This window comes from Chaetodon trifascialis, chromosome 23 (assembly GCF_039877785.1).
Source record: "Chaetodon trifascialis isolate fChaTrf1 chromosome 23, fChaTrf1.hap1, whole genome shotgun sequence".
NCBI lineage: Eukaryota > Metazoa > Chordata > Actinopteri > Chaetodontiformes > Chaetodontidae > Chaetodon > Chaetodon trifascialis.
In genome coordinates this window covers 4436211-4462251 of record NC_092078.1, presented here as the reverse complement: position 1 = coordinate 4462251, position 26041 = coordinate 4436211, and the positions used below count along the sequence as shown (strand labels likewise).

The following is a 26041-nucleotide window of genomic DNA, read 5'->3' as shown; positions in this document are numbered from 1 at the left end:
TTTCAAATGACGTATACTCTGTGAAGGTTGAGTGAGGATTCAGCTGCATCCTGAATAATGCAGCGAAGCCCACATATTTGTGATGATAGCGTTTAAAATAGCAGGTTTGGAGCCATGACTGAAATTGCACTGATAAAAATAGAACTAAATACACTTTTTCTGAATGCTTGGCTGATATTTTAGACATTTAAAGCTTTGAGATTAAACTGCATTTTTTTTTTTTTTATCTGCTAGGGCATCAGTGTCTGCTCTGCAAATCACTTGACCTTTTGTTCTCCTATCTGAGAAGAAATCTGAACCTTTATTTTTGTTTTTGACCAGAAAAAGAGGAATGACTAAACGGGATTTCAGTTCGACTTTAATGGTTTTTTTAACTGACCTTCTCATTGACCGTGAGACAGGCTCGGCAAAGCCCTGATATGCTTTTAAGAGGTCGTAAAAAGGTCATTAATGGGTCAGGGGAACATTATTTCAATCGATCGGCAGTCAAACCTGGGGCTTATTGATTGGGTAATTAGAGGAGCTGAAGAGATAAATGAAAAGATGAATGGTGCAGCAGTTATTCCACATCCCCTGCTAATCTGGGATCAAGCTTGTCACACTCAATCCTTATATACTTGCCTGTCAATGTATGCACCATGTGTTACTATGCTGCCACCTAGTGATTTATTCGTCCATTAAAAAAAATTATCTTGCAAATGAATCTGGAGTGTGTAGCCTCAGCATGCAGTGTAAAATCAGAGAAAGGGGTAAATAAGAGACATTGAAGAGGAAGAGCAGCTATTGGAGGCATGAAAAGCAGCGTTGAAGTCAAACGATAAGCTGTTAAAGAGCATCAATTATTAAGTGTAGTCTGCGATTTCCCCTTTGATCAGCGAGGGGGTAATCGCTGCTCGCGCTAATGAGGCTTGGGGTGGGAGGAGGGTTTAAAAAGAGAGATGTGGAGCGGCAGACGAGAGAGAGAGGGGGGTGAGACAGGTCAGAGAGAGGGGGAGACGAAATGCCTCCTGAAGAGAGGAGAGGGTGAGACGGAGAGATTAAAGGAGGCGACGGCGACAAAGAGGGAGAATATGCTTCAGCTATTCAGCGCTGTGATGTCTGTCTGTGGCGAGGATTAGAGTGATTTGCTGGATCATTATTTTGTTTATCTGAAAACTCAATATCAACCTCTCACTGCTGTTTCCCTCCACAGACACAAGCCCTTATTAAAGTTATGTCTGTCTTCCTGCATCGTCAACAATGAAACAGGTAAAAACATAATGACGGGAAATTATTTCAATATTCTTGCAGTGAAAGGCTCAAATCGAAGACTTGATGATACATTAAGTTCTGATATATAATAAATTTGAACTAACTGTGTCCATCAGATGTTACATAAATCCAATCCCAGCATATTGTTATTTGCTATTGTTTGATATTTTATCACTGGGAGAGTGCAGAATTTGCTGCTTTGTGTTGAAAATGGAGACAAAACATTGATGGCTTGAAGGAACAGCTTGATATTTTGGGAATTATCCTTTTTTGCTTTCTTGCTAAAAGAGAAGAAGACTGATACCACTCTAATGTCTGCGTGCTAAATGTGCAGCTGTAGCCCGCAGTGGTTCGCTTAGCTTAGCATAAAGACTAGAAACAGGGGGAAACAGCTAGCCTGCTCTGTCCAGAGGCAATGAAATGCACCTACCAATAATTAATGTATCATATTTCAGTAAAAATCATCATTTTAAAAAGGCTTATGTGCCAGATTATTTTCTTGGGTCTGAACTCAGAAATAGTCCTGTCTCCACTCTTTATGCTAAGCTAAGCTAACTGGCTGCTGGCATCAAAGATTACTGTGATATTATTTTGGATATGAGGTCATTGAGATTTTTTTTAATCTATTAAAGGTGCAGTGTACAGGATTTACTGTATCTTTTGGTGGAAATGCAATATATTAATATTCATAATTACCTTTTCATTAGTGTATAATGTGCTGAAAATAAGCTCTTAGTATCAACAGAGGGAGGGAAGTCAGCCATGTTTGTACAGAAGCCCTGAACGGACAAACCAAACAATGGCTCTAAAGAGCCAAAACAAATTAGGATCTTTTGAGGCTACTTCCTGTTTCTGTGGGTCTATAAAAGCGGGATTTTGTTACAAAAGCGAACATTTCAGTTTGAAGGTATTCTACTAAAACACCATTATTTTTCTCTCTTAAGCTTGGAAACACAAGTCGACAAACGATCCCGGCCGAAGGTCCTTTTAGTAGCTGATCTGGAGCTTTTCGTATCACATGATCTTCCTCAGCTCATCCTCCTCATCATGGGAGTGGAAACGCTTGAATTTCCATTTCTTTTCTGAGCGCTTTAAGGACGCCTCAGCCGCGTTGGCTCAAAAACCATTTAGACGTCTTCAAACGACCTCTGCTGAGGACGATTGTGCATAATTGAAAGCTGGTGAACAGCCACTACGCCGACCTCGAGGCGAGATTCAGAGATTAAACGGCGGATAAGTGAAATGACACTGGATGGAAAAACAGTGCACATACCTTCACGAACTGAGAGTCCGTAATACGGAGAAAAGAGGAAGGAGAAGACGACAGCGTGAATCATCAAACACAAGAGACAGAAAAAAGAAGAGAAAGGGGTGTACAGTATTTAGGGAGACAGAGGAAGAGGTGAAATGTGAGTACCTCCAGCCCTCTGCGATCTATTGAAGCTATAAATACCCCTGTGCAAATCACAGATCAGGAACATTTGAGTCATCTGCCATTTGAAGTCTGGGCTAATGCAGCAGGTTTGCTTTGAACAGCCACAAGTGCCAGACTGCACGTCAAACTTTAATAGCTTTGACTGCACATTACAGGTGAGCGACGGGAGGGAAAAGATCAGATGAATGCACGGCGTGACGGAGCTGCGGCGCAATTTAGACTTCAACAACGAGAGCAACAGCATAAACATGGCAGCGGATGGAAAGCACGCACACACACACACACACACACAAGTGGAGAAACAAAGAGGCCATTGTGTGTCTGATTGGCCAAGCTCTTCACCATATTGGTTTCCATGAGAACACAAGACCGAGCGAGCGAACAGGTGGTAACCTCAAAGAGCACAGCAACACATCCTGTTAGCTTTTACAACCGGGCTGCGTTCACGCGGCGCAAACACTGAGCTGCTAATGAAGCGACACGCTGCAACGAGACTTTTCAAAAATCACATCCACCATCAGGATCTGTCTGTCTGTCTGTCTGTCTGTCTGTCTGTCTGTCTGTCTGTCTGTCTGTCTGTCTGTCTGTCTGTCTGTCTGTCTGTCAGGCTGCTAGTACACTGCAGTACACCGAATACTTGAAGCTGCAAGAGTAGCACTGGGAGTGGCAAGAGTACCCAGAGGAGTACTTTGAATACAGAAAACTTTAAATTTGTTTGCAGGCTGTGGTGTGAAAGTACATTTACTCAGGTTTAATTTTGAGGTACTTCCACTCGCATACTGTAATAAATCTGAGTCTCTTACCAAACTCAGCAGTGGAGTTGCATTGTGGGTAATGTAGGCAACATTTCTGATTCTCCTGCATCAGGATTTAATTTATAAAACTTTTCACATCTGATTTGCACAAACTACGATTTCCATGTTTCAGAGACGGTCAAGTTCACTCATAAAAGCAAAGTAATTACAGCTCTAAGAATAACAAAACTGATTTTACAAGTTTTTCAACTACAGCAACAATTTTATGGACTGCTCGCTCCTCCAGAACAGCACTTAAATTACTTTTATGGTTGGAGTACTGTCGCCAAGGCAGTTTACCATTTAGGGAACATTTCAAACACTCCCAAAGCCGATCCACTGTTACAGTACCTGGATTCCTGGATTCCTCGTCAGTATACAAATTAAAAGTCCTCATGTTGCAGTAAAATGTTCATATCTGCTGTTTGTGGATTAATATCACTGCTGCATTCGTGTGTTTGCTGCATTTTACTGCTGTAGATGTTTCAGGTTGAGCTCATTTGAACTCCTTTATATCCTGATGGCTGCTTTAATCTACAGCAATGCATCATAATCTATAAGATCATCATATGTTTGCAGCGCGGCCGTCCTGTGAGAACCACGTCTCTCCAAAAAGCCAACTTCTCATAAGAAAAACAGCTTGTGACGATGCATCGCTTGATTATAGAACATGCTCAAACTCCGTACAGTAATGAGAGTGAAGCAGCAGTTACAGTAGAGGCAGAGGTGGAGAGATAAGCCCAGAGGTGTTAACCACAAAGACTCGCAGCGGTTTGCCTAACCTCCAGGGGGAATTAATTTACCAAGTTTTAGAAAGAGTCTGAGCAGCGGCAGTGAAGCAGAACGAGCTTTGCAAATGACTATAAATCTCTAACTGACGATCTTACTGGGTCTATTCAGTATATGTGGCTCGCTTCATGGCATTGTGTCAGTTAGATGCTAGCTTTCAAGCTGATATTTATCTAAGCGCCAGTCAATCAGACGTGCCAGCGGTTAAACAATCAGCCTCCAGACAATAAGAGCGCAGAGATGAAGAGCGAGCTCGAAAGCTGCATCGCAAATTACAAGAAGGAACAGAGAGTTTAAAAACATCACAATAAATGAGAAAGGTGAAATCTGAAAAGACTGACGCACAGTGTGATTTATATTCAGTAAATGCTGTCTGGTTAATAATACCGTGACATTTCTCTGCGTCCCTGAGGCTGCTGGGATTGAAGCATTGTGCGCAGTGACACTCGAGTGGATCTTTTAGGATGAACGGAGTGAAATTAAGGACAATCTCATCGATCGCTGGGCCACTTTGGTGCTGCAGTGTGATAAATCCACTGTGAATCCAAAGAATGAACTCACACACGTCCACAAAAAAAAAAAAAAAATCAATGACGAGCACAAAAGCTGAGGAGGAGCCGTCTTGTTTACATGAGTGATAAACGTGTCCTGCTCCTCTGCAGACGCTTTAATGTGATTGTGAACCAGCAGAGAAAGATGCTGGACTACAGAAACGCAATTAGTTTGACATCTAACCACAGTCTGGTTCATTTTAACCATGAACCTTTCTTTAACCTTTAACCTCTTTGGACTACGTCACCTGACTTCCTCCCTTGCTGCTCGTACAACCTATATGGCCATTTCTTTTGGGAGTTTGGGCTACAAAGCCAGGTCCATAAAGAAATGTTTTTTCCCACTTTGGTGCAGAAGAACTTGACTGGCCTGCACAGAGCGCCTGATCTCAACCTTATCTGATGCCTTTGAGATGAACTGGAGCACCAGCTTTGTCTGATTTTAGTTAAGTGTCCGCATACTTTCGGCCAACTTGACCACAGACTGACTGTGTGCTTTGTAAACCAATTTGTTATTTGTGGTTTTGTCACTCATTCAAGGAAGCTATTGAGAAAAAGAAACAATGCCAGGAGAAGATGGCACGATTTACTATCAGCCTGAATCATCTGAATTCAACATTACAAATTTAAAAGCTCCACATGTTCATTTCTGACAGATGGCAGATATCAGATTGACGAGGTGGCACATGTCTCAGGCTGAATGGGCAGAATGCGGATGATTCACAGGAAAAAATAAAGAAGCCGGGAGCCCCGCTCGTACGACGCGAGCCCACGAAAAGCTCGCATTTGAATACTTTAATTTGCAATGGAGGGTCATAAAGTCATCAGCTCCATGGATCCATGGTCGCATTTCAAAGTCAGATAATGAAGTAAAGGTTGTTTGAATCTCCTGTTTGGTATTACACAACTTCCAAAGCACAGCAGTAGGTGTGCCGTATGGTTGATGCATCTGTGTTATGTAACCACAGACAGCGGGGTGTGTTTATGTGTGTGTCTGTGTGCGCATGTAAGTCCACATGGCACACACCAATTAGCAGACTGAGAAAGTTGATAATTAAAACAAAACAGTCGCACATATCCAGCATCCACTGCAGGAACAGCTGGCCTGTTACACAAGCAACAACTGTTTTGTACTGTAAGTGTGTGCGTAGGTGCACAAAGGCATGCACGACAGAGACCAGCAAAAGTGTGTGAGATCACACCTTCCTCCACACACGCTAATGCACACACACACACACACTTGGACAACAGTTATATAGGCCGAGGGATGAAGAGGTGGAGCGAGAGAGAACCAAACACCACATGGAAAAAACTGCGTAAAATATCGACATATTTGCTGGATCTAAATGCTGCATGTATTGATTTAATATTTTGTCCAAATGGGACATATTGTTGGCTGGGATCAATCCCCTCAGAGGACGATTGCATGTAGACAAAATGTGGAGTGAAAACTTCGAGATTCTCCGGATGAGTTTTCGTTAAAAGTCTCAACTCAGATTCAGTTTGGTGGATTATGTTCGATAGCAGCTACCGCTACAGGCTAACGCTACAGGCTAATGCTACAGGCTAACCCCACAGCTGTCAGCTGTCAGAGCAGCTGCAGAGGGACATTCAGTGTTCCTCTCTGATCCACTTTGTTGTTGCAGCCTCTGTGGGAAGCCACAGCCTTTTAAAGTGTACAATGCACCCGAATCTCCAACAAGAAAGTGTCCAAAAATCACTCAGCAATCACTTGCAGACAGTAACTTATATCGTTCAGCAGCATTATTCTGTATCCAGACACAAATCGAATAACTAGCATGTCAGAATTGTTTTGTGTTATCTAACCTGCAGCATGCACCCCACATGCTTCAGACGCTCCTGATCCCCAAATACTCGTCTCTGGTCCTCCACACTCTTTAGCTCTGCAGGTCATGCATCATATCATCTGAAAGCTCTGTGGAAAAACAGAAACACTGGTGTAAGATCCAGGTATTAGCGACAGTTGTACCCTACTTATTGCACTGCACTGTGGGATAAGGCTTTGTAGGATGTAACAATTAAAATCGGGTATGACGCATACAGTAAGTATGAGAATCAAAGGTCAGTTGCAACCATTCGGCTAGCAAGGCGCTCCAAACAACAAAGTCTGAACATTGATCGAATGGGTGACACCATCTATCTGTGCCTTTCAAAACCATTACAAAAAAAGAAAGATTAAAGCTGAAAAATGTCCTGATGTGGGCTGAAGTTGCTACTTCATTGAGGTAGGAAGACCTTCAGCAGCATGGTTACAGTAATAACCACCGGGTTAAGGTCAGGGAAGGTCTCAAGAAACCATCATTGACTGCTGGCTGGAAGCAGTACTGATGCTGACAGGGAATAGTTACGGCTGCAGGAGGTTGAACCACTGGTCGATACGAGCGCCGCGGATGCCTTCAAACGTGTGTATTTTACTGCACTCTGCTGTAATGAAAGGACATATTGAAGTTAAAGGACAGCACTGAAACGAAGTGTGGAGATAGATCTGGCTTTGCGAGACCAGACCTTCAGCCAACGTCTCCTGTCACGGCTTAGATTTACTAAAGCCTTTAGACGGAGCCAAGAGGAGCTGCACAGCTCCACTTTTCTCTCAGACCACTTGAATTACAACATGCTGATTTTGGTTATTGTGGAGTTTTTGCCCAGCGGTGCCAAAACCGAACCTCCTTCCACAGCTTTAATGATTCTGGATCCAGCTCCAGAGCCATCGTGGAAACCTGAGGCAGCATCCCTGCTCGTGCCTCTCGATGTGAAGCGGTCTGTTAATCTTAGGAGTCGTGAGTTTCAGCAAAATCTGAACTTTCAAAATTTTTAATAATTAAGACGTACAATGACCTGAAGAAGATTCCTCGATCAGAAGACTGAACCACATTCAGCGATGGTGCTCTTACAGGTCAATGGCTTCATAAATAGCGGCCGCTGTGTGTTTACTCGTCAGGCTAATTGATTAACCGCAAGCAGAGAGATCGACTGATTGGAAAGAAATAGCTGTGGTCGATGCTGGATACAGGCTGGGGGTGAAGAGTCAAACCAACAGCTTGCCCAATGACACAGCTAATGGTCTGCAGTAGAATTGATTTAATCCAACATACGGGCAAGTTTTAAAGAGCATATCTGATCACATACTTTCTGTTATTAGTTTTTCAAGCTGAATTATGAAACGTTAATAAGAGTGTATAATCAATACAGCCTGACTTAAGTGTTTTCTTATTTAATTTATACAGTTGATTTCAGAAAGACTGAATAAAAACAGTCCCTAAAATACAGCTGAAACACAAGGGGCACACGGAGGATCCTAAACGAGTATTAATGTTTGATTACAAGTGTTTCATATAATTTCACATCATGAATTTATTCGTTTAAGTAGCTCCATGTTTGTGTGTGCGAGCCGTCGCTGCTGATTTTCTGGTTTCTTACCGTCGTTTCAGGAGATTCACGGGCTCCATGAGCCGGGCTTCAGACCTCAAGTGACACACATTAACGTTGTCTGACACGCAACTTTGATTTTTGAAGAAAGAACACACACACACACACACACACACACACACACACACACAGACGCACACACACACTGCCTTCTTCGATCAGCTTCAATGCTGTTCATTCTATGAATACGAAGAGTACGCTATTTTTATCTGACACCCCAGTGTGGCTCTCAAGTCGCCCATGTTAACAGTAACGTGGACTGACAGGCGTGTGTGTGTGAGTCTGAGTGTGTGAGTGTGTGTCAGACAGCAGTGGTGTGGCACAGCAGGGTCTTGACCCACAGCTGCTCACAGTGACAACAGCCTGTCCGATTGCATCACTGTTACACTCTCTCTCACACACACACACACACACACACACACACACACACACACACACACACACACACACACACACACACACACACACACACTTTCTATATCTCCATTTCCATCTCTGACTTCCTGTCTCTCTCAACTTCTGCTAAGTAGCTCCTTAGCTTGTGTGCTAACAAGCTAACTTGTGTGCACAACTTGTAAACCACTAACCTCATGCAGAGCTTTAATTCTGCAAAACTGTGGACTAAAACCTCAAAAACAACATCAGTTGTTTGTCTAAATGCTTAAAAAGATGCACATTTATAGTTTCCTGACAAATCACCCCACAGTGAGTTTCAATCTGTCAGGTTTTCATCTGACAAAGATTTCATGATTTGAAGTAGTTTTAGAGGCCTAAATGTGACCAAACATCAGTCAAAGAGGTGCTAATTTGAAGGCTAATCCCTTTACTAATTGATCTGTGCATTTAGGCTGCAGTATGGTGAAAGGTGGGACAGGTTAAGACGTAAAGCAGGACACAGAGTCGACCTTCACAGCTTAATTCAGACACTTTTTGTATTGTTTCAGCCAATTTCAGGATAAATTTCTCTGGCATGTTTGCGTTTTCCCTTTGTGTCCTGTGTTTGCATCCTCTGGCAGTCAGGATGCTACAGCTCGTCTTTCTCTAAAAGTGATGAGTGGGTCTCTCCTCTTTTGTTTATGGGTGTTATACAGCCTTTATTGTATTCTCAGAGAGCCGTTATTGTGTTATTTATCTCTCTTTATGTCTCTCTCTGTCGCATTTCATTCTATTCTGTCCATTTTTATCCTGGTCTTTTTTTTTTCTTCTGTCCTCAGAGCAATATTGTTCTCAATAACCCAGTCTTATATCTCAGTCTTTCCTGTCCTCCTTCTGTCAGCACACACACACTGTAGGTTTTCATCACTTTTGGGGACATTACACAGACCATAACCATAACCAATACTTGCATAACCCTGTTATGCAAGGGTTATGCATAACTGTAGCCCCAGTCTTCTCCCGAAAATGTAATGATAATGACCTGCATTGTGTCCCCACAAGTACAGCAACTCCCCAGAATGTGAGTTACACATCGGCACACACACACACACACGCACACACACACACACACACACACACACACACACACACACACAGTCGGGTTTCCTTGCTGCATCTCAGCTCGTGACAAAACACCACTGCAGCTCTCTGCAGGAAACTCCTCAAGACACATCACTCACAACAGGACACACACACACACACACACACACACACACACACACACACACACACACACACACAGTCTTGCTTCTTGTCTCAACAGGAACTGACTGGAATAGTATATCTCCAGGCAAGAAGACGTGTATGTGTGAGAGTGTGTGTGTGTGTGTGTGTGTGTGTGTGTGTGTGTGTGTGTGCGTACAGTATGTCACTCGGCTTTGTGTGGGTTCCTTTATTTCTGCTCACTGACCTCTTTCTGACTTCACACTCTTAAATCCCTCGACAAAACGAGGCTCTGCATAGACTAAAGGCCACGTTTTGTGAGTGCGCGTGTTAATGGTCGCAGCCTTCGAGGGCTGATTGGTCTTCTGTGGTCGTCCCAGGAGAAATTAGGCAGGGAGTCCATCAGCGGTGGTTGACACCTGTGCTGGCTGCTCAGCCACCGCTGGCTTCGCTCAGTCTGTCCCTCTGTTTTGTAGACGGCATGAGCTTCACTGATACTCCATATTGTTAATCTTCTAAATACATCTGTGATGTCACGTGTGGTCTCCTCCTTTTTGTCCTTCCCCTGAGCTGTGATGTGACATTATGCATCGATGAATCACAGCGCAGAAGACGCCGACAGTACATGAACGCCTCGTCAAAGCTTTATGGGATTTATGGCAATTTGGTGGGAAATATGATACCATTAATGAAGGAAATGATTGTCAGATTAATCAATAATGATTGTCAGCTGCAGCTCCTGTTGAATAAGCTACATACAAATAAAGTATGGGCTGTTTTTGTGCTGCATATTTAAATATACCAGCTCTGTATACGCGCATAAACTTCCTACCTTTAACAAGCGTGTGAACAATAAATGGGAAAAAAGGAAGAAAAAGTCCTGGATTGATGGACTGATGGGTTTCCCAGCCAGACGGGGAGTGATGAGGACAACCCAGATGGGTCCAGAGGTGAGAGGCCATCTGGTAACTGAGTGGCCCAGACAAGAGCTACTACAGCTGGCCAGCATCTGGTCACAGTGGCCCCTGGGCTCCATCCAGAGGAGCTCAGCCAGAAGCTGGAGGGCAATCACTGAAATGCCCGGGTCTGAGTCCAGCTGCTGTGACAAAGGTATGGACGGCCGAATGGACGGCCGGACGGACGGACGGGTGCAGTTGGTGGAAAGAAAAAGAGCAGAGCCAGGACTGGAGGGCATGTTGCTCTTTGCGGACAGATGGACAGACGGAGTGAGGAGGAAGGGAGGAGCAGAGCCTTGATGTCTTGAAACAGGAAAATTGTTGAAATTCCAGTGAATTTCTACTTCAGCTGGTGCAGCTTTCCTCAAAATGAATCACAATCACAACATGATTATAAAAAATGCATTGCCGGACAATAGTTGTGTATTTTTTGTTAACTGGAGTTTTAATTTAGGGTTTTATTTAATTGTCTATGATGGTTTTACTGGTGAGAATTCTCATGTTGACCTAGTTTACATCCCATTAAAGCTACTCTATGAGATTAAAAGTAGCAATTAGCTTACGGGTTGAAGGCACATCGGATTTCCCATAATTCATTTCAGCCAGAACAACCAGTAGGTGACCTTGACATAAAGCGGACTGAACCATGGGACCATAAGCAGAAACTAAAGTCAGAAACATCAGGTGCAGATGATTTCGATCTGAAGGTTGCTAACATTAGCCACCACAAGCTAACGGTCATACCAGACCAGATAGGGCTTTAACTGCAGACAGTGTGTTATTCTAACTTTCTGATGTTACTTAGTCTCATTTTAAGTGAACACACACTACGTTTTTCTAAAAGTACACTCGATTAGGTACTGACATCAGCGTATCATTAACACAAATAAAAGCGGTGCATACTGGGCATTCATTAAAGCACAGATGAATAATACAATGCAGAAAACGTTGAAGCTTAACTCTCATTTTTTTCCTCTCTTGCACTGCCAACAGATTATCAGTGCACACCTTTCTCCTCCTCCCTTTGTCTCTCTGAATCATTCCAGTTTCGTGGTGTCGATGCTGCCGTCATCATCATTACTAAGGCCCATTTAAAGACCACTCGGCGGCACACTGTGCTGAGATAATGGCCTGCATGTGCACACAATCGTGTTCATTCCTACTCACGCAGGTGGGCTCTTATTGGTCAGGTATGTACCAACTGAACAAAGTGAGGTTTAGACAAATAACAAGCGCAGCTGTTGAGAGGTTAAATTTACAGGCTTGGCAGCAACAAATGCACTTATCTCAGCAGAGTCATATTCTAGCACTACTTACTTGTATGTAAAAGAACAGCAACATCATTATCCCTGTTACCACCACTAAATCAGCAGCTGTTTACACATCCAGCAGCACTGTTAGCATTCGTTTGGCCATTTAACAAAGGTCCGACACCCACTTTTCTTCGAGCTCTGTTTGGGTCTTCACCAACTTCCCTGAGATATATCGGGCTCTTTAGCTCCTGCTTTCTCAAAAAATAACTGCCAAGGTTAACGAGAGCGGTCAGATCCAACCAAAGCACTGATGTCGCAAGATCTGAGCCAAAGGACACTAAAAAGCTCTTTAGAACTGAGGGGAACTACAAATTGGATGACAATCACTTCTCACATTACAGTTAATTAAGCAATTACTAATAGAAAAATATTGATTAGTGCTTCAGGACATGAAGAGCCCCAAAACACTCTAGACTGCTTGATTTAGGATGAAGATGCATCTCCGTGAGTTGAAAATATTTGAACTATTTGAGGTGCTAGCTAGCTACAGCTAACACCTCTTAGCTAGCACAGTGCATTGCCCGTTTGTGTCGAATAAACTCGGACTTCACAGTCACATTTAGGTAAATAATGTGAGGTGAAAAATTGCTTTGCATCCAGTCTGAACACATCGTCAATGTTGGCTGCTTAGAAATGTAAGATTTTTAATGTCTTTTAGAGCGGAGGTGGTCCAACTACTCGTCATTATCACAGCAGACACTCATTTCAAGCTTCTCTTTGATGGTGAAGAGGGACATTTTACATTTCTATCAACCAAAGGCTCTCTGTAGTCCATCAATTTGCTCTCTGGCTCTCTTTCTGACTCCCTCTCTCTCTTGACCTTTCGCTGAGACCTTTAATCAAAGCAGAGTTATGACTCCCCGGAGCCATTGCTAACTATCGAATCACATGTCCTGACTGTGCTGCAGGGATTTGGTGGGTATGAAAAGTCGGTGTCCTCCTCTTAATCCTACAGCAGCACGCTGAATAATACATGTTTTTCTCCGCTTGGGAAAGAGACCACAGCGCCACTGGTGATTGAGTGTGTGATTCAGTCTGTAACATGGCTCTGTAAGACCTCTGCTCGGGTGAAACAAGAGGAAACAAAGGAAGCACGTCACGCGACGTAAATGACGTAGGAAGAAGTGTGACAAGTTTAGCGTCAAGAAGCATCACTGCTCTGGTTCAGTGATGCAGCAGAATTAAACTTTAAAAATGACACACTGGCTCAGGTAAAAGTACGTTTTTATTAATGTAACATATTTCGGTTATGATCATGGTTAACTAACTTTTTTAAATCTGTGTATTTAGTCAGCGTTGGGTCAAATGACGTACGTGAGGAACTTGAATTCAGGTGCATACTATTGGATCATCGCCTCTTGTGGTACAAAGCGGTATTACAGGCAGGACGGCCGCAGCTAACTGGTTAGCATGCTAACTTCAGTAGATATCTGTGCGACACAATACACAGACATGTTTGACATAACGTCACAAGTGTTACGTTTTCACACTTTGTTGCCAATGTCTTTAGTAAAATTCTGGTCATATATTAAAAATCACACCTTTAAAATGCATTTTCTCTTCTATTTTTGATGTTATTATGCAACTCATTGTGGCTGCACTGCAAATACATTTCTCTTAAGAGACGTGTACGAATACGGAAAATAAAAACACGCTGCTAAACAACACAAAACGGACTGCGGCATGGAAAGGAAATATCACAATAACCTTAAAAATCCCTCCAATATTCGCATATATAACAGTTCAGGAAACTTGCTCATGTTTATCACTTAAAAGTAATTTTTTCCAGCCTCCGCTCTCAAGAATCAATGTGAGAGAAATCTCACTTAGTAAATGCTTAACTCCTACTCTTCAAATAATAATAAAACAGTAAATATCAATAAGAGGCCTCGACTTGTTCGGTGGATTTTCCTTTAAGTGTCGTACTCAAGGGAAACCCAGTGGTTGTTGCATGGAGTGTGTAGGTGTGTATGTGAGAGTGAGGGGAGGGAAGGGGAGGGGGGGGGGGGGGGGGGCAATGAGGTGGGAGTAGTATTAGTCATCCACTCTCTGGCTGCTGAGATGTTTCCAGCCAATGTGCGTACTGTATGGAGATTCAACCCAGCACAAGTCTGCTCATCCTGATGCTTTTAAGGCACCGTCGACCCCCCGTACGTCGCCTCACTTCCCCTTACTGACATGTCAGTTTGCACATCAGACGACATCATGGAAAGACGCAAGCGTGGCCGTGCGCCACTGCCCTAAATCTGAAGGAGTTACACAACTCCTCGACATGAAACGTCTGTCCTCCAGTGACTTTCATCTCAAGAGGAGATGCAGGCTGGAGGACAGAGCCCGCCGCTGGAAATGCATCAATGATGTAATACAGTTTGACTTTGGCATGCTTTGTCACCGCTGCACAAAAGAGCGCAAAGAGTGAGCATAGTAGAAATGGAATGAGACCAAGACACTCAGGGAGAAGTGAGACGGGCCGGCTTTCTGCTACAAAGCATACCAGAACAGCCAGATGATGTAACAGCTCTCAATTACCCATGGTGCCTTGCTGGAAAGATGAATGAAGTCGGACATGGGGAGGGCGTCAATGAAGACGCGCACTCACTCGCATTTCATCTGTATTCTAATCATGTGGGGTGATTCATCGTGTAACTGAAGGGAGGAGGAAGGAGTGAACCAAAAGCTCCTTTCCTCCTTCATTTACCCGCCGGCTCGTGGGATTAACAGTGAAAGAGGGGAGCTGAGGAGTGGGTGAAGTCAAAGGCTGGCAGGGTGTAGGGCGAGCGGGGCGGCCCGCGACCCTCCTGCTCTGGAGGTGCGGTGATGTAATTGAGCTCGATAGCGAGAAAAATGTGAGCTTGTGTCGTCTTCTTCACATCACGCCAGCCAGCCCGAGCGTCACGCACCCGCTCGCCTGAGAGAAAAAAGAAAATCTCAAGGAGGAGGACGTTAATGAATCCAAGCAGAGCGTTCAGTCCTGAAGGGACCTGAGCGGACCTGTGTGTCCTGCTGGTTATTAGATATCAATAGGATTAATATTCATATTAATAAGACTATACATTTTTTTTTTAGCAATTTATGACCAGTTCTTACATTGAATGCACATTATTAGTTGAAATAAACTCCATTCAGTGACTTTTCTGGAGCTTTTGTCACATGATCCTCCTCAGCAGATGCCCTGTTATCATGGAAATGCAGATGTATAAAACACAAATAAAATTTGCTGATAAATTAACTAATTTTAAAACATGTGAAAGAAATGAATTGTTTGAGTTTTTCCACAATAAAATTACACTATCTGTGTTTTAACGTTATGTTTAAAAAGCACAAAAGCAGCTAAAGTTTATTTTCGGGAAAGCTCGCGACAGGAAATTTGAGGATTTGGAGCCGCTTTTTTTGCACTGTAGCTAAAGTGAGAAGAATATATTTTAACGGGACAATAAATCATCTTTTTTCATATGTAACACACAAAAACAGAACAATAGAAAGACAGGAAAAACACGATTTTTAGCTGCTGTTCACTTTAAGACCAGGCCAGTGGTGTCTGAGACATGACGCTGTTTAACTGCAGCGCCCTCTTGAGGCCAATCAGTGGCTCGAACCACATTAACAGTAACTGTAATGACATAATTGAAAATTGTACAATCTGAGGTGAAAATGTGAGTTTGATCGTGTTATCAGGCACTCAAGAGTAAATTTATAGTCTTACTCAAGTACTGTGAGGTCTTTACTCACCAGTCGTGGAAAATACTGCAACTACATTTAATAAAGTACTGCACTTAAGTAAAATTTTGAGGCATTTCACTCATGTATTTCCAGTTTATGCTGCATTTCAGAGGGAAATGTACTTTTTACTTCACTATGTTGATTTGAAAGCTTTAATTTCTTCGGATTCAGGTTATTCATACAAAATATGAAGAAAAAAAAAACTATTTGATGGAGTTTTATAGATTAAACTATCTGACATTGTATGAATTCGCTCTAATATAACTTCAGTTTCAGCAGCTGCAACAATAACATGATGCACAAATTAATGCATCACTATTTATAATCCATTTTTAAATTTGACATTTTGCATAACTTTAAGAATATTAAAAGCTTGCACTTTTGTATTTTTACTCAAGTCAAATTTTGAATGTTTGACTTTACTTGTAAGAGAGTATTTGTACACTGTGGTACTGCTATTTCTAATAATAGAATCTAATATCAATAAAACATTGTTTACACCTGAACAAAATTAACACCATTAATCTTTCTAGAAATATTTAATTATATGGAATTAAAATGTGGCATTACAGGAGGCCTGGGCTGTCATAATATTAATATTACTGTGAGGACTACATGTGATTACCTTTGTTTTGTTAACACTTAATTAATAACCGCTGATGAGACCTAACTTCAGTCCAGCTTTGAACTCAGCGCAGCTTCGACATCCGGCCGCCGCATCTTCACTCTGAGGCCGCAGCTGACGTGAGGCAGCCCGCAGCGGACGCGCCGCTGTGTGATCGGAGCCGGTGCTCGTGGTCGGCCGCACTCCGCCGCTCTGCCTCCACGCGTGGCGACACACATGGGCCCAGCCCGTCTGTCCGTCCGTGCGTGCGTGCGTGCGTCCGTCCGTCCGTCCGTCCGTGTGTGTGTGTGTGTGTGTGCGGGAGCAATGCAGCGCTCCGACATTGCATAACCGCCATCCTCCCCGCCGCCATATAGCTGGTTTGACTGGCTGCATGCTGCGGACCAGAAGCAAACACACACGCACGCAAGCACGCACGCGGCTGCACGTGCAAGATGCAGCACCAGACCACTGAAACGCAATCCGAAATTGTATGTTTTGTTTTTGTGTTTTTTTTTCCCCACACCTGGTGGCGCAATATTTATGGCAGGAGAAACGCGGGGGGCCAGTTTCACCTTTAAGGATATTTGGGAGGAAGAAAAGCTGTCACGCGCCGCTATTGAGTGGGTCCAGTTTGATGCACTGTGCAGCTCCGTGGGCCTACCTGAGTCCAGTGCGCGTGGGATGGGATGAAAACACCACCACATACACACTATCCACATCCAACCTCAGTCAGTCATAATAATAATAACAATAATAATAATAATAATAATAATAATAATAATAATAATAATAATAATAATAATAATAAGAACAAGAAGAACAAGAACAAGAAGAAATAACAATGAAATCTAGATTGAAACAAGATTAAATGAATTCAAAACAGACGTGAATTTCTTTTCCTAAAGGTGAATTGATTAATTCATTTTCTCCGTGATTCACACACCGACCATGATGACGGTGACTGGAGGAGCGGAGACTTCTGACGTCAGACGAGGAGAATGACAAGCGCGTCCAATGAGGGGCCGAGGATGTGCAGCGCGAGGACGGAGCTTCCGACAGAAGGCTAATAACCATGCCAACCGAGGAATATAGCGCGCGCCGCTGACTGGGGAGAAAAGGGGAGAAAGAGAGGGGGGAAACCCTAAAAGAAGAAAAAAATATATTTACACACACACACACAGTGGAGGACAAAGGACTAGAGAGACATCCTGGTTTCCTGCAGCGGGGAAGAAGAAGAAGACAAGCTGGTAAATTTCTCTCTCTTTTTTGTCTCTGTGGCGTGGTCTTCCTTCCATCCCGCTTTCTCCCTCCCTCCCTCGCGCCCTCCCTCCTTCCTTCGCTCGCGCTGGCTCAGGGACTGCACTGCTGCAGCTGAATGAAACTGATCCAGGTATTTATTGTGCTCTCTGTGGCTGACACACGCGCTCCGGGCTGAGCGGCTCGTGACGGGCCTCTCTGCACGCGCGGCTGCCGCTTTGAATGAGCGGATGCTCCGGGCTGCGCGAGCTCCCGTTACCGCAGGGATGTGCGCCCCTCAGCTGCGGGGCTTTTGGCGGTGGTGACCTTCTCCGGCCGTTTGCAGTCATTGGCGTGGTGTGCGTGTGTGCGTGCGTGCGTGCGTGCACGGGAGCATGAAAGAGAGAGAGGAGGAGAGAGATGAAAATAAGGGGGCGGGGGGCGAAGGAGGGGTGCGCGGGGAGGTTGAGGTGGGAGGTGTGTGAGGGGAGAAATGTTTTTGTGAATGGAGCTCCACATCCTTTTTGGCGCGCGCGCGCCCTGGCAGCTCGGCTGGCTGAGCTAAAATTAGCCTCGTGCTGGATTTTTTCCCCCCCCCCCAGTCCGCGTGCGGCAGCAGCATATGTGGACCAGAATCCGAATGAACGGGGGTCTACGTACAAACACACGCGCGCGCGCGCTCACACACGCACGGACGGACGGACGCACGTCTGGGCACGCGCTCATACACGCCACCAGTGAATAGGACAGCAGCTACCGCCGCGTCGTGCCCCAGGACGTCATGCACCATTTTTAGAGATGCTCTAAAAATAGAATTTGTTGATGATGGATTTGACTGTGAGGAAGCTGAGCGTCTTCTTCAGCGTCCGGCATCTTCTCGGTAGGAATGCACCAGATCCAAGCTTGCGTGGCTGTTCGGTGGTTTGATGTTGTTTGGTGGTGTTTGCGGGGGTCCGTCACGTTGCTCTGAAGCCAGAGAGGAAGGAATATCACCGTCATGCGTGCGTTACTTTCACCTCTTTGTGTGCGTCTGTGCGCGTGTGTTCACACCTGCTGTTGTGCTGCCGCTAATTACCTGTCAGCATGGCGCGTGGGAGCTGCTGGTGACGTGCGTGCTTGGGGTCAAGAGCATGGTTGTTTTCATGAATGAATGAATGGATGAATGAATGAATGAATGGACGGATGGATGGAAAATGTGTATTTGTCCCCTTCATGGAGGGGATAAATGTTAACACCTTCCTCTTCCTTGTCCTTCACTACCTGCGTCCCTCCTTTGTTTTGTCCTCATCTCTTGCCTCCCGTCCTGCTTCACTCTGCCGTCTTACTCACGCTCTCCTCTTCCTCGTCATCACCCCCATCCTCCTCCTCCTCTTCCCATCTGCAAACTTGTTCTCCTCCTTTCTCTTTCATCTCTTTCCTCACATTATTATTTTTAACTCTCCTTTCCTCCTTCTCTCTTCATTCATCTTTATTTTCTGGTCACCGTTTGTCTTTTCAACCCATTTTTTGCTCTTTTCTGAACTTTTACCCTGACCCGCTGATATTTATTTTTTTCACCCTCTCCTCTCTCCTCCCTCTTTCTGAACTCCCTCTGGCTTTCTGTTGTGCATATTTCATCGTTCCTCGTCTGTTCTCTTACACATTACTGACTGCAACTTCCTGCTTCATTTCTCCTCCTCTTCCCTCCTCATTGCTCCTTTTGCTCCTCCTCTTGTCTTCATTATGTTTTACTTATCCTTCCCCTCCTTCCCCTCCTTCCCTCCTTCCCTCCTCCTCCTCCTCCTCCTCCTCTCTCGTTTCTCCAGCTATGATTCTCTCCCTGGCCGCAGCAGCAGCCATGAGTAGCGGCAGCGGCAGCAGCCTCAACTCCTCCTCCCCCCTCGACCCCTTCGACTCCTCCACCTCCTGGAGCCTGGCGGAGGACCTCTCGAACTCCTCCTCGGAGCCTGTCGTGCGAACTCTGACCCCTGACCTCCAGCCAGCGACCACGGCTGTAGCCGTCCAGGAGGTCAGCCCTTGGGATATCGCGCTCTGCGTGACGGGGACGCTCATCTCCTGCGAGAACGCTCTGGTGATCGCCGTGCTGTTCTACACTCCGACGCTCCGCGCTCCGATGTTCATCTTGATCGGATCGCTGGCGGTGGCGGATCTTCTGGCCGGCCTGGGCCTCATCTTGAACTTTGTCTTCACCTATCTGGTCGACAGCTCGGTGGAGTTTGTGACGCTGCTGTCGGTCGGACTGCTCATCTCGGCCTTCTCGGCGTCCGTCCTCAACATTCTCGCCATCACGGTGGACCGATACCTGTCGCTGTACAACGCCCTGACGTACCACACCGAACGGACGGTCACCTTCACCTACGTGATGGTGGTCTTCATCTGGGTGTCGTGTCTCACGCTGGGCTTGCTGCCGGCGCTCGGCTGGAACTGTCTGAGGGACGAGTCCACGTGCAGCATCTGCCGGCCCGTCACCAAAAACAACGCTGTGGCGCTCGCCGTCACCTTCCTGCTCGTCTTCGCCCTGATGATGCAGCTCTACCTGCAGATCTGCAAGATCGCCTTCCGCCACGCACAGCAGATCGCCGTGCAGCACCAGTTCGTGGCCATCTCCACCACCAAAGGCGTCTCCACACTGTCGGCCATCCTGTGTGCCTTCGGGGCGTGCTGGCTGCCGTTTGCCATGTACTCCATCGTGGCTGACTCCAGCTACCCCGTAATATACACCTACGCCACAGTCCTCCCCGCCACCTGCTGCTCTGTGATCAATCCCATCATCTATGCGTTCCGAAACCCGGACATCCAGAAGTCGCTGTGGATGGCCTGCTGTGGGTGCGTCCCGTCCAACCTTTCCCTCAGACCCAGGACCTCCAGTGACGTGTAGCAGGGACGGCCGGTTTCTGTCTGGCGTGACGCTTGACGCAGAGTCGGGGTCGTAGGAGGGAGAGACGGGGATGAAGAGGAGAGAGGTCGAGGGTCAAGGCTGAGGAAGGAGATTTCCTCTACTCTTCATATCAGGGCTGGGAGGCTGATGGCGAAGGCACGGCTGGCCGCGGGGAAAGCGTCTCTTGCACGGGGAGAAGGGAAGACGGTGCATGGTCAAAAAAAAAAAAAAAGATTTAACAAAGACCATGTCCTGTCTGCGGCCTGGAGAAATCCAGCGATGACGGTGGCGGCGAGAAACCAACTGCAAAAACCTGATGAAGGTATTCTCACGGTGGTTGTGGGGAGCGCGTCAGGTGACGTTTCCAACTGACCTCCTTTAGGGCGCAGGAAGTGAGGCTCACTTCTCAAGAGTAGCATATATGTGACGGCAGGTTTGAGGAAGACACGTCCTAAATCTCCGTAGGACCTGAGCTCGGGCAGCGCTGCATGGTTATGCAATCAGAGGCAGTGAAACCGTCTTAAAATACCGTCTGTGTGTTCACTGATGTGTTTGAAATTAAGTGGCGTGTGGATAAAAATATGATGAGCTAAATATACACAATGAATGACCTTGAGTATTCTCAATGAGCTATCTTTGCAGTCTTCTCCTGATAGGGAAAACAGGCACATTTCCTCCCGTGAAACACATTTTAACAACCATGTTCCCGTGATCTGATGCAGATGAAGTAATTAATGAGTTTGTAGACAGAGAGTGCAACAATAATTAACTCTTACATCGATCATTAACGAGCCCATTCTGACTTTTCCCAATGCCAACGGCACAATCTGTATTTTGTGAAACACGTTGCAGCGCATGAAGTTGGCGAGGAATGAAAAACAACTCCTAATCTACACACCATCCCTCCTCAAACACCCAAATCCGAAAACCTAATCTACCGACCTCCGCCAGTCTGCAAAAACCGGAGAGGGATTTCCATATTTAGGCCGGCGTGCGTCGTCACCGCCGTGATGAAAGCAAACCGGCTCCCTGTCGGAGGGAACCGGGTTTCTAAGCCAGCCGCGGCGCCGTGACTGTGAAGCAGAGAGAGCTGAATTCAGCACCAAGGACAGCGCCACTGCAGAGCGCCGCTACCCTGGGAATGCTCTGTGCTGCTGGGGGGTGGGGGTGCTGTAAAGTAGGCTACGCTGTTCTCCACACCATCTTGATGGGGAGCGTTAGGCGGGCTTTAAAGGACCATCCCAGCCAGGCTTTCTTTTGCTCCTTCACAGCCCGTTCAGTGTGGACGAACACGTCTAAAGAGCGGCGTTTGTTAAGGAAAAGCTCCACATTTTGAAACCACCTCCAGGTTCTGCTTGCAAACGAGACCACCAGGGGCAGTTTTAAAGAGTAGATAAATACGGCTATCAAATTAAAGGGTGAGGCCGCATTTTACAGGCTTTAATCTGCAGATGTCTTCTGGGAGTGGCAAGGTATTCACTTAAATACAGTCAAAATGAAGGCAAAAAAAGCAAAATCATTCCCAAATTGTCCTTTAGCATTCACAAGGTCCCACTGTGACCCCGTCCTTTCTATCCTCCGTCGTCCTCTTGCCTCTCGCAGCAGAAATTATGCATGCAAAAAGCAACGTATGGCCTCATGAGTGCCGGTAAAACGAGCCTGGTGACAGGGTCAAGGTGAGAGCAGCAGGCGTTTTTTACAGGAAAAGGGGACCTCGAAGTTTACCGGCATCCACGTCACGTCTTTTTCGGCCGTGCAGCTCTAAATTTAGAGATCGGGCGATGGATTCTGACTCCACTGCCTGATTGATTATCCATTAGCTCGAGCTGAGCACAATCCATAGTGAAAAGGTCATTTTTCATCTAGATTGGTTACAGTGCACGTTGTACTTCTGCAGAAACTGGACGGTTTCTACATTATTGCTGTGGCATAACGAATGTTTTCCAAGCTGATGCTTGACGATGCGTTCAGGGGCAGAGCCTTTACGAGCCAGACGCGTGCAGAAATCTGTGCTTCTGATCTAAAGCTGTAAAACATCACATGGTCTGAATTCCTCCACGCCTTCCATTTTCACTTGCAGCCTGTCAGCAGTAGCTGGATATTTCCTGCACACACACACACACACGCACACACACCCTGCCTTGAAGCAGCTCGGCCCGGGGGCCCCTCTGAAGGCTCGGCGGGTTAATGAGAAGCGAGAGTGTCGAGGTGACGCGGCGTGAAATGGAAACGCCAGGCGAGACGCGCTTTAACGTAACCTCAGGTCACGTCCACCAGGCGCCCAATCAGGGCGAAGTTATTTCCCTCAGAAAGGGCGCAGCGCGAGTTAAATCCAGCTAATGTTAATAACATCTCGGTAATAATGGCGGTGGGAATTGGCCTAATGTACGGAGGATGTAGTGAACACTGTGAGAGCGGATTTATTGCTAACCTCTATCTGCATTTAAATGATGGACGGAGATAGTTTTCACTCCGGCGTCCCTCTGCACAACCTCAGAGACGTACCATGACTAAGCTGCTGGCATGCTGCTAATATACTTGTGTGGGAGGTGTACTGGCTTTGGGAAAATGGTTCACGGAAACTGTACGGGCTGTAAAAAAAAAAAAAAAACCAAGACACTCAATACTCGAAAATACGACAGGGAGTCACTTCCAAATTCAACGCTTTCTACCAAATAAACCACAAAACAGACGACAGCGAAGAACACACTGAAGCTAAAAATGGCGCTCAGGAGACGCAGGTATTAAGATCATGTTTTTTTTCTATAGTGTAAATTAAAACGTAGAGTAGAAGTGTTTTCTATTTTTCTCGGCAGCAGCAAACAATCAGTTGTTAGCAGGACAACAGCTACACTTCTCTGTCAAGGACTTTGTTTGATCTCTTGTGTGTTTGTTTTGTTGTTTTTGGCCTTATTGGAACAAGAACTCCTTCGCAATAACGTCCAACTGTGTTTCGCTGTGTACAAAAAAAGCCACAATGGAGAAGAAGAGAGCGAGGTAGACGAGGTGATCTGCAGGATGACTCAACTCAAACTCAGTATTTCAAAGCAACAAATAGCACATTGTATTTGAGAGAGATGTGGCCTGGCTGGCCGGGGGTTTCCAAAATACACTTCAGCTGCCGTGAATCATGGAAGTAGGACAAACCCAAATATGAAGCAAATGCTCTATTTCCATTTATAGATGGCGGGTTGCAATGCCATAATGTTTTCTCTCTAAAATTAGCTTTATTTTCATGCTAACGGTAAAAAAGGGTTTATCTGAAGGTTAAACAAGCCGACCACCTCCCTCTGCCGCTCTCTCTTTTTGCTCCATCACCGCATCGATGGAGCTGCCTAATGGTGAAAAGACTTGCATCAATTATTAAGTGAAATACATTCAATTGCTCTGAAGCTGGAGAACATGAGGTGGAGGGAGTTTGGCAAGCTTGGTGAACTGCAGCACTGTGTGTGTGTGTGTGTGTGTGTGTGTGTGTGTGTGTGTGTGTGTTGGGGGTGGGGGGTCTGAACTGATCGATCCCAGAGAGTTAATTAAATCCATTTCACATAGGAATCTGATGCAGATCCTGCTGGCACACGGCTCTCCTGTATGCACAATGATGTGTGAGACTTGCTTAGTCACCTGTGGTTGGAGATGCTAGATGGGACACACAGACCAGATTAGCCGACGTTAGCGTCACGTCCGGCTCAGTTTCTCACCAATGGTTTTCTAAAAGTTAAAGAAACAGCCTGCATAGTCCGGCCCTTTAAATGCGATGTTAATGGAGAATCTGTGCTAGCTCAGCTAACGCTAACACACTGGATGTAGCTTTCAAGCAGTCTGTCTCCTTTTAAAAATGGATCAAATTGGGATCATGACCCAGACTTGGGTTGAACAGAGACAAGCTTTCTTATTTCAATGAGATCAACGCAATCAGCGGATTCGGTCAAGCTCGATGTTAGCAAACATCGGCACGCTAATTTAAAAGAAAAACTGACAGCTAGTGAGCTCGCTAGTGTTTTCTCCCTGCTAAAACTGTATTATAGGAAATATAAATATATAACTATACTGTAAGAAATGATGTACAATCCAGAGAAGATCAGAGGAAGCTGAGGGAGTTATTGTGAGCGACTAGCGTTAGCATGTTAGCGGTTAGCTCACCAAGTGTGTGTCTTAAAGGTGAGGTCAGTTTCTGGTTTTTACTTCCATCAGTGAATAAAACGTCAAAACCTGCCGTGGATAAACTTGAAAACAGGCAAAGCTTTTTTGGCGTTTTTTCCAGGGTAAACTCAACGTCGGTACTTAAAGCAGCTGCATTTTAAACCTCGCTGACGGTCCCATCTGGCATGTCCATCCAGCGATCGTTTTAACAGTTAATAACACTCATCTGTGAATATGCCACCACTCAAGTCAACCATTCCTGGGGCAGGAGTGGAGCGACCACTCACTGTGTGTGTGTGTGTGTGTGTGTGTGTGTGTGTGTGTTCTCCACCCGGGATCATAGCCAATTGTAATGAACCATAACTCAACCAACTCTCACTGTAAACACACGCAGAATTGGTTTTCTTCAGCCGCTATACAGGACTATAATTCCATTTAAAAGAAAAAAATACTGTACAAGTGAGTGTGCGTGTTATTTTTATTATGCAATGCTGTACAGAAATGTATATTTTTGTAATGTTCATCAGGGCATGAGTTACAAGACATGGTCGCTGCTGTGAGCATGTTGTGAGTGTGTGTGTGTTTCTTCCTCTTCTTCTGTGTTCTTCCTATAAACAGATGTTCCTTTTTTGGGGGAAAAGAAGTCGTGATTTGCTGAAAAAGTGCCATATTTTTCCACTTTCTAGTGTCTTATCGTTTTCGGTTGGTGTACATACACGTTTGTCAGATTCTCACGGCAGAGTCCGAGTCAGTAAATGTTAAAAATGACGACGAAAACACGCTCGGCGCCGTTACGAGCAGCGGGGTGAGGGCGGGGAACTTGACCTTGACGTTGCTGATCAGGACAGCCAATCAGAGCCGCTTCTGTGACGTCGGGCTTTAGTGATTCAGGCAGCAGAGTGAGAGATGATATCAGTAAAACGTCCACTTCCTTAAACCGGAGTCAGTTTTTTCCATGAAGCGACGCGCAGAGCGGCGGACGTCACAGAGTCAGGTTTCCAGTGACGTCATGCTGTCTGAGTCGTGTCGAGGAGAGCAGGTCGTTTCAAAGACATCCCCCTCGCTCCTTCCTCCCACTCGTCATCCTCATCTCTTCATTCCTTCACACGTCTCGCCGCTCTCCTTCCTCCTCCCTCTCGTTTCTCTTCATCTTTCTCCACCTTCATCTCCCTCTCTCTCTTTTCGCCTCCCCCCCCCTCCTCCTCTCGTCTGACATTTTTGCCATCCTCGGCCTGCAGGAAGCTCGTCGGTCAGGCTCCGTCTAAAAATAGTTCCCCTGAAAGCAGATAAAAGGAGAGAAAGGCAAAAAAAAGAGGAGGGGAGGT

At 45.5% G+C, this 26041-nt stretch overlaps 1 protein-coding gene across 2 annotated transcripts; it reads left to right on the top strand.

The window, feature by feature from the left end:
• The first annotated feature begins 17519 nt into the window (after positions 1-17519).
• gpr185b (G protein-coupled receptor 185 b) lies at positions 17520-23249 on the top strand. 2 transcript variants are annotated; one of them, XM_070992691.1, is made up of 2 exons: positions 17520-17709; positions 19504-23249. In XM_070992691.1, the coding sequence occupies exon 2, from the start codon at positions 19506-19508 to the stop codon at positions 20574-20576; it is 1071 nt and encodes a 356-aa protein (XP_070848792.1). In that variant the 5' UTR covers positions 17520-17709; positions 19504-19505; the 3' UTR covers positions 20577-23249. The 2 variants fall into 2 exon arrangements, with proteins under 2 accessions (XP_070848792.1, XP_070848791.1); XM_070992690.1 differs by lacking the exon at positions 17520-17709 and adding an exon at positions 18299-18578 and having other exon boundaries at positions 19504-23165.
• Positions 23250-26041: the final 2792 nt, after the last annotated feature.

Bases quoted from the DNA above. Each gene is read 5' to 3' on its own strand.
- gpr185b (XM_070992690.1), top strand. From the start codon at position 18,521: ATGATGGATTTGACTGTGAGGAAGCTGAGCGTCTTCTTCAGCGTCCGG. The intron at 18,579-19,503 runs GTAGGAATGCAC...TCGTTTCTCCAG, and splicing joins CAGCGTCCGGCATCTTCTCG to CTATGATTCTCTCCCTGGCC.